Source organism: Chelmon rostratus, chromosome 6 (assembly GCF_017976325.1).
Source record: "Chelmon rostratus isolate fCheRos1 chromosome 6, fCheRos1.pri, whole genome shotgun sequence".
Taxonomy (NCBI): domain Eukaryota; kingdom Metazoa; phylum Chordata; class Actinopteri; order Chaetodontiformes; family Chaetodontidae; genus Chelmon; species Chelmon rostratus.
In genome coordinates, this window is record NC_055663.1 from 17,152,072 (window position 1) to 17,159,333 (window position 7,262).

General features: G+C 42.9%; 1 protein-coding gene across 2 annotated transcripts; it reads right to left on the reverse strand.

The window, feature by feature from the left end:
• Positions 1–1,882: 1,882 nt before the first annotated feature.
• On the reverse strand, positions 1,883–5,531 carry LOC121608436 (SH2 domain-containing protein 7-like). 2 transcript variants are annotated; one of them, XM_041939706.1, is made up of 8 exons: positions 5,438–5,531; positions 5,202–5,341; positions 4,565–4,731; positions 3,813–3,902; positions 3,314–3,479; positions 3,136–3,231; positions 2,267–2,956; positions 1,883–2,175 (listed from the first exon to the last, which is right to left on the reverse strand). In XM_041939706.1, exons 1-8 carry the CDS (start codon positions 5,490–5,492, stop codon positions 2,128–2,130), a joined length of 1,452 nt encoding a protein of 483 aa, XP_041795640.1. In that variant the 5' UTR covers positions 5,493–5,531; the 3' UTR covers positions 1,883–2,127. The 2 variants fall into 2 exon arrangements, with proteins under 2 accessions (XP_041795640.1, XP_041795639.1); XM_041939705.1 differs by having other exon boundaries at positions 3,082–3,231.
• Between the last annotated feature and the right edge of the window lie 1,731 nt (positions 5,532–7,262).

A 7,262-nucleotide genomic window follows, 5' to 3' on the forward strand; every position in this document is an offset into this window, starting at 1 on the left:
CAAAAACCGGAAAGTGGGACAGCAGCTAGAGGCTAAAGCGACATAACATCACAAGCAGCCCAGCATAGACCATTTCAGCAGTGTGTTGTGCAGAAACAGTTTCAGGCTCTTTCCTGCACAAACACAGCAACTATTTTTACTGTGTAATTGTGATGGTCTGTCGTTCAGGCTGCATCTTGTGTGCAACAGCAGACCAAAAAAATGGATAAAATAAACATGCATACAAATCACCACCAAAATATGAACATTCGTGTGACACTGCCAGCTATGAAAAATGAGGACAAGTTGATGGGGAGTCTTATTCTGCCTGAAAGAGGAGGATGTTGAAGTTGGTTAAACAGTGTGCAGTCGTCAGAGCAGCCATTTAATTCTTCACTCCATTATCTCCAGTTCCCTTTATGAGGGCACTATCGAATATTCAGGGCAATACTGTGCAGATTGTGTGGCTTCGTTAATTACTGGTCTGACGGAGAACATCTGTTAATTATGATTCCAGCAGAGAAGCTTCTGGTGCAATGCGATACCAGGGCTGTAAAGCGGCCATTACTGTAAGACGCCGCTTCCGAGGTTGAGGGCGGCCAAACAGTGTGTGAAACTCACACTGATTTCACTCCATTTTCGCTCCTTGTTGTGTTTTAAATCGATCTGATTTAAGATGGTGCCTGAAGCTCTCACAGCCTGACAACAGTAGAGGTCTTTGAAACTGCTGGATGGCACATACAGAAATTTGAGCTGAGAAGTCGGCGCAGCTCTGTGCTGGATCAACATCTCCTAGATATTGACGTTTTATTAAAATTAATCAATTGTTTATTAAAGATGGTGATACTTTTTTAACCCTACCCTAGTTAGCATTTTTAGCAATGAGGTATTTATGTATCTATAAATGCTTCAACCTCTATGACAAATCTGTTGATGCAGTTATTATAACTATTATATAATTATAACTATTTATGAGAATAAACGTTCAAGCTTTAACATGTCCCACCTGCATAAAACCCACCTGTGAATGACTTATTCATGCTTATAAAGAGATAAGTTTTTAAAATACACTGTAAAATTTGTTATACAGCGATATCAATCATTCATTACAGTGTGTTAGATACTATTTGTGTTTATAAACTGCTTATAATGTTAAATAGGGAGTTAACGTAAAGTGTTACCAATAAGCCTGTGCTGACATGATATTAAAATGAAGATGTGATATTTCAGTGTTCTTGACTATATGACTTGACCTTGTCAGTGGTTGACACTGATACACCAGGCACTCACGACATCTTGTTTATATGTCGTAAGATGTGATAGACACTTCCTTCTGTTTTCTAGTGACACTTCGTCAACCGTATCTTAAGTTGTCAAAGACAAAATGGCAGAAGTGTCATAAAGTAATGTGGAGCTGAATGTTCAATATTTCAGGGTGTTAATACGTCCTGGTTTGCATTCCATCACTTGAAGGGGAAACACCTTATTTCCTCATTTCTGCCACCCAACTTCTGCGTAAAGTGGAACTCTAGCCGCTCCTGTGTTTAACTGCTTATAAAGATAACTACGACCATGGAAAGCATTCAAATACACAGAAAGGCATTTGATGTATTAGTTATACTGTGGTTTTAGTGACTACGACTAGAACTATAATTAGAGGATAAAGGAGCAGCAGATGGTAAAAGATAATAAATGACATTTCAACATCTTTGACCCACTTCCCCATTGCTGTCGTATAGAGACGTTTGAAATCTGCATGCAAATAAAGTTTCCTGTCAATGAAACGCAGCATTGATGGCAGCAGCCTGCAGTTAAAATATTTTTCAAAGATCAACGGTAAACAAGGCACACCCTGTTCCTCTGACACTGAGCTGATAGAATATGGATTTGTGTTTAATATCATAATTTGCTTTGTGAAATTTCAACATACAGTTTGGCCCACTGCACATGTGGAGACTAAAATGTAATTTGGTCTTAAATAAATACATTAAAAGGCAAAAACACAGCAGATGTCATTTGAATAGTTAAAAAACATGTAAACCCAAGTTGAATATATAAAAGAAGCTTTCACAGGTTGTATATTAGGCAGAACTGTTGTAGTGTCAGAGTTAAATTAGTAAACGTTTTCTTCAGTAGCTGGTAACCTCTTCACCATTTCCTCTTGGCCTCAGGAAACAGCCATTTCCATTTATCGTTCTGCAGGAGGTAAAAAAAAATGGAATGAACATTAAATGCAACTTTTGTAGAGATAAGTATTTATTTATTAAATTTTGACCACATCACTGACCTTGAACCCCCAGGACTGGGATTGTTTGGGCCTGATGTCCTCGTAGGTGTTGCTGTTGGGTTTTGCAGTGGCCGTGTCCTCGTGGCCAGGAATTGGCTCGTATGTGTTGACATGAGGGACGCGGCCGGCGAGGGCTTCAGAGGTGACCTCAGCGTACACTGAATCCGTGTGCCGCTCGGCCCTCGCCTCGGTCGACGTAGTGTGTGTGCCACTGGGCCGGCCCGCCAGGTGATAGACGGCACTCTCGCTTATGTGCTCCAGGCTGTGGCTGCCGCTCGGCCTGCTGCACGAGCCTGTCTTCTCTTGGTCGTGGCAGGGGGCTTGCCTGACGGCGCTCGGGGAGAGTCTCGGCGGCGTGCTGGGGGGCGCGCTCAGCCTGTAAGGCTGCTCTCCGTTGGAGCTGTTGTCCAGAAGTGGGAGAGATCTGCTCTTGCTGTCCAGCGGGCTGAGCTCAGAGTAAACAGAGTCTGGTCTGGATGGAGGGCTACACCTCCTAGTGTTGTGATCCTGGGTTGCAGATCTCTCAGCTCTCCCCGGATTATCTCCGGGTAAATCGTCCTGGCAGATGTGCTGGAATCTCGGTATCTCCCTGGGTGATTGCTTCCTGAGCTGAGCATACAAAACCCTGTCCTGGTCATTCAGGGGACCACCATCAAGGTTCCTGCTCCTCCGAGGCAAAGGTGGTCCTTCCTGTTATGCAAAACAAGCCCGGTTTTCAAAGTCAGCTTGGATACACTGATGACACTGATGCTGTAAAAACGTCAGTGTAACACAGTGTAGAATTAGAATAAGCGCCCTGTTATTTTTAGACTTGCCTGGGGTGATCTGCTGCTCTTCGGCGGCCGTGTAGGCGGCTCAGCTCTGCTCACCTGTGGTTTTCGCATGTTCTGCACAGCCCCAGCAGTGGCTGCAGGCTTTTCTTTGGGGCTGACCTGGATGATATCATACAGCTCTTCATTCAGGTCCTGCAAGAACACAAAACACCAGTTAGACCTCCATTCTTGATCAATGTCACTTAAACAAAGCGAGTCAGGAGCTGTGTCTCACCTCAAAGCACGAGGACGTCAGATACTCTCCAAACGGCTGGATGGGGCTCGTCTTGTAGTATTCTATGAGATCAGAGACCGTGCTGTGCCCTTCAGTGTCTCCGCATACAACAAACTGGCCTGATTCGCTTTGGTTTATCACAAAGTGCCGACACCGGTCCCTGCCTCTGCAACAGGAGAATAATTGTTTGTTAAAGCTTCTCCACAACAATGTTCTTAGAGCCGTCTGAATCCAAAAATCTGATTCAATCTAAATAACCCAAAACAGCACGAGTTCCTTTGGCTGGAAGGTGATAACCAGTTCAAATGGGTTAAAATGACTGAAATAAAATCTGTGGTTAAGACAAGCTGAAAACAGCACAATATTTCATTCTGTGTTAAATCCACAGCTGAAACATCCCATTCGTGACTTTTGGAGCGTGGATGTCCAATGACAAAGTAATCTGCTAACAAATAACTTTTACAATACTGATGTTTAGTCAGACTGGACCGGAACTCACTTGTAAGACAGTATGTATCCGATGGCCTTGTCACTGAGCCGGATCAGGAAGCAGCCCAGCTCCTTCTCTCTCAGTATTTCTTCAGCATCCCTGTAGATGGACCATGAAGAACTTAGAACAAGTGTTTCCCAGGAGCCCATTCAGCCTTTGTTTACAGGAACAACGGGCAGCTTTTGAGTGGAGTGAGGCGGATCACGTAATTCACCTTGCTTCAAAGGAAAATCCATTTGGTTACGTGTCTTTTCCATAAACCTTTCATTTGCTAACATGCAGACTCTGACGAAAAACCATATCTTTTATCGCTGTATATGTGGGAGTCTGTGTCTGCCAGAGGAGAGGACAGTGGGTGAGGGTGGGCGTGTTGCAAAGTGGACACTTTCCATCAGAAAAAGTGAGTTGAATCGGCAATCCTTCAGACATAACAATGGTGTACTTTGGCGCCAGAGAAACAGCTTTCAGCAGCATAAATGTCTTCTTTACTAGAATATCTCATTTATAAATTAATGAATAAATAACATTTATTTTCCTGCCAAAAACAAAATAACACCTTCTATATTAAACAACAGCAGCAAATCATTTATTACTACTCTTTATCTGGAAATTAAATATAAAAATAAGACAGGAAATCAGATAACTTTATTATAACAAATTATAGTAATAACAAGCTTTAGAATTAATTCATGACCTTCGAAATAGCAGTCTGACAGAAAACAAACAACCCATACTGTGATGTTTCCTCAACAAATACTCACTTTCTGGTGATGAAGCCCAGGAACCATGTGGGGAAGAAGCCGTTGTGGACGATGAGCGGCACTTGAGTGTCTATGAACCACTTTGAAGCCAGTTCCCGGAGTCGTCCTTCAGTCACCTCGGGGTGAGAGTCCACCGGTGGCTCCCTTTGCTCCATCCTCGCCCGGTCCTAATCAAAGCCACACAGGCAGCCGATAAAGAGTCATTTCCCAATGTAAGCAGTGAGGCTGTATTTTAACAGTCTAATTTGCTTATTTTCCAGGAGGCGTCAACCAGAAGCTAAAAGTAGCTCAGTGCTCTCATTGTTACAGGTTAATGCTAGTGCTGCAAGGAAAACACTTCATCATTCATTTACTTTAACTCACACTTTTTCACATTATTCTGTATAAAATGTATTTACTGGCAAATCACAATATTGAATTATTTAATTTAGCCTGGTCCACAATGTTCGAAGTCCATCCACACTCTGAAAATACTCCAACAAGACTTTTATTTACATTGACCTCCTCTGCTGTAAGGCCACACTGACGTGAGGCTAACATTTATTTTGCATGCAGGTGTGTGATTAATAAGTTAGTCATTAAAGCAATGAGGAACCAGTTCGGGTGAGTGCGGTTGTCATCTAGTAACAGCACTTACCTTGAAGCAAAATGTGAGGCAGGTCCTGAGGCAGGCTGATTTTATATGTCTCTGATCCTTTGTCCTTGACCCTGAAAACTGGCAGATCTCAGATCTGGGCTTCTGTTGTCTGTACAGTGCACAGCAATTCCTTTCAATCCCTAGAAAGAGAATAAAAGTTCATTCTCAGTTGAATAAAAAGCTCAGATAGTGCTGCAATAAGGAGAGTGGTCTTTCGGTTGAGAGGGTGTACATACCTTTCCTTGAGATTGCCAGCATGTGATTTGAACCTGGTGTCATTTCAGCAAACATTAAAATGCTTCTCTCAGCCTCTGAGCAGTCAGTAACTGAGGGAGTATGACCCTACATGGGAGATATAGACACATGACATTTACAGTCACACACTTTTTTTCCACAGGCTTGGAAAGCAGCAGCATTGAGGCAACGGCACACTCAAGGTTCACGCAGCTCATTTGCATCACAGAGACGGCTGAAGGGCTGCTGAACAGAGCAAGAGCTTCCTGAAGAGAAACGGAAAGCAAGCCGTACAGAAACTGTGGTTTGGGTGCACACAAGAGCGCCGGTTCTGCAAAGAGACGTTTTACCCACATACTGTCTGGTTACTGTAGTAATGGGAGACAAGTTGCGTCAGCGGCTGATCTTCTCTGTTTTCTGACCTGGGTGGCTTTACAGTTAATTCACATGGTAGCTGATGAGGCAGGGACGGGCGCGTGAACGGATGGAAAGGTCTGGGAAAATTCACCCTGCATGCAGGGATTTTTGAGGGCATAAACAAAACTCTAGTGAGATGAGACATTTCCCAGCCTTGTTTTGAAGGTTGTCATAAATAATGGCTTCACTCATTCCCCCCGTGGCTGAGGCGGCCGCCGTGAATCACCTCCTTTGCTTCGTGCTCGGAGGTGAGCAGTAGGAACTCCCATGTGGGGGAGAAACAGTAACCAGAAAGAGTCTGTGTCATACCGAGCGGGATGAGACGACACTTCAGCATTCCCCGCTCTTAACAGGGCTCCAACTGATCTCAAAGGCAGCAGTGGAGTGTAACTTTGTTTACTCAAGTACTCCACTCAGATACAAACTCAAGGTACTTGTATTTTACTTGAGTATCTGAATTTTATGCAGCCTTGAACTTCTACTCCACCACATCTCAGAGGCCAATATTGCACCTTTTTACTCCACTACACTTGTCTGACTGCTTAAGTTACTAGTTATTTTTCAGATTACAATTTCTCATACCCTTCCTGTCCTGTGAAAATCACGCATCTCCCAATGCGGTGATTCTGAATTTGAATTTTTTCTGTTAAACCGAAGGATTACATGTTCCTTTATATGTTGAGAAAATTATCCTACTTCTACAGCTAAATAAACTATTAAAACTATAAATTAAAACTATAAAATCTTGAAATCTTAATATCTTAAATCTTGAAAAATGATCTTGGACCAGTTGGAAAATACATCGTCTTAAAGGTGAAAACAGGCTGTTTTTCTTGACTTTTTAGAGATAGGTGGTTCGCACAGGACAGCGATGCTATAAACATATGATGATCTTATGGAATATGATGCATTTCTGTAGATTAAACTACCAAATAGTTTATAAAGTAGGTGGAATTAGCTTTTACGTAAATCCGGTTTTGAATGCAGTATCAGTACTTTTGCTTCAGTGAAGGATCTGAATACTTTGTCCACCAGTGCTCTGATGACAACCTGCTATACTTTTCCCTGTAGGCAGCTCATCAAACTCATGTCTGAGAGTGAGATCAGTGTGGTCGTGACTGTCTACAATATTTGCCGTCCCTCCACGCTTCTTTTAGTTGAAATTCTAGCCCCGTTGTCCGTGTTCCATGTATGACAAAGTGTTGCTACAGTACCACGGCCCAGAATTTCAACATCATCTCAGCAGTGCTGTGTCGATTTTAAATGCCTTTGTGAGTCATTATGTGCTCCTCTGGGGGCGTGCAGAGGTTAAGTGTCAAATGTTATCACTGGTTCCGTGTTTGTAACATTCAATATTGCATGCAGCGTATCATACGATGCGCATAGCGATGTGAATGACAGAGAAATGTA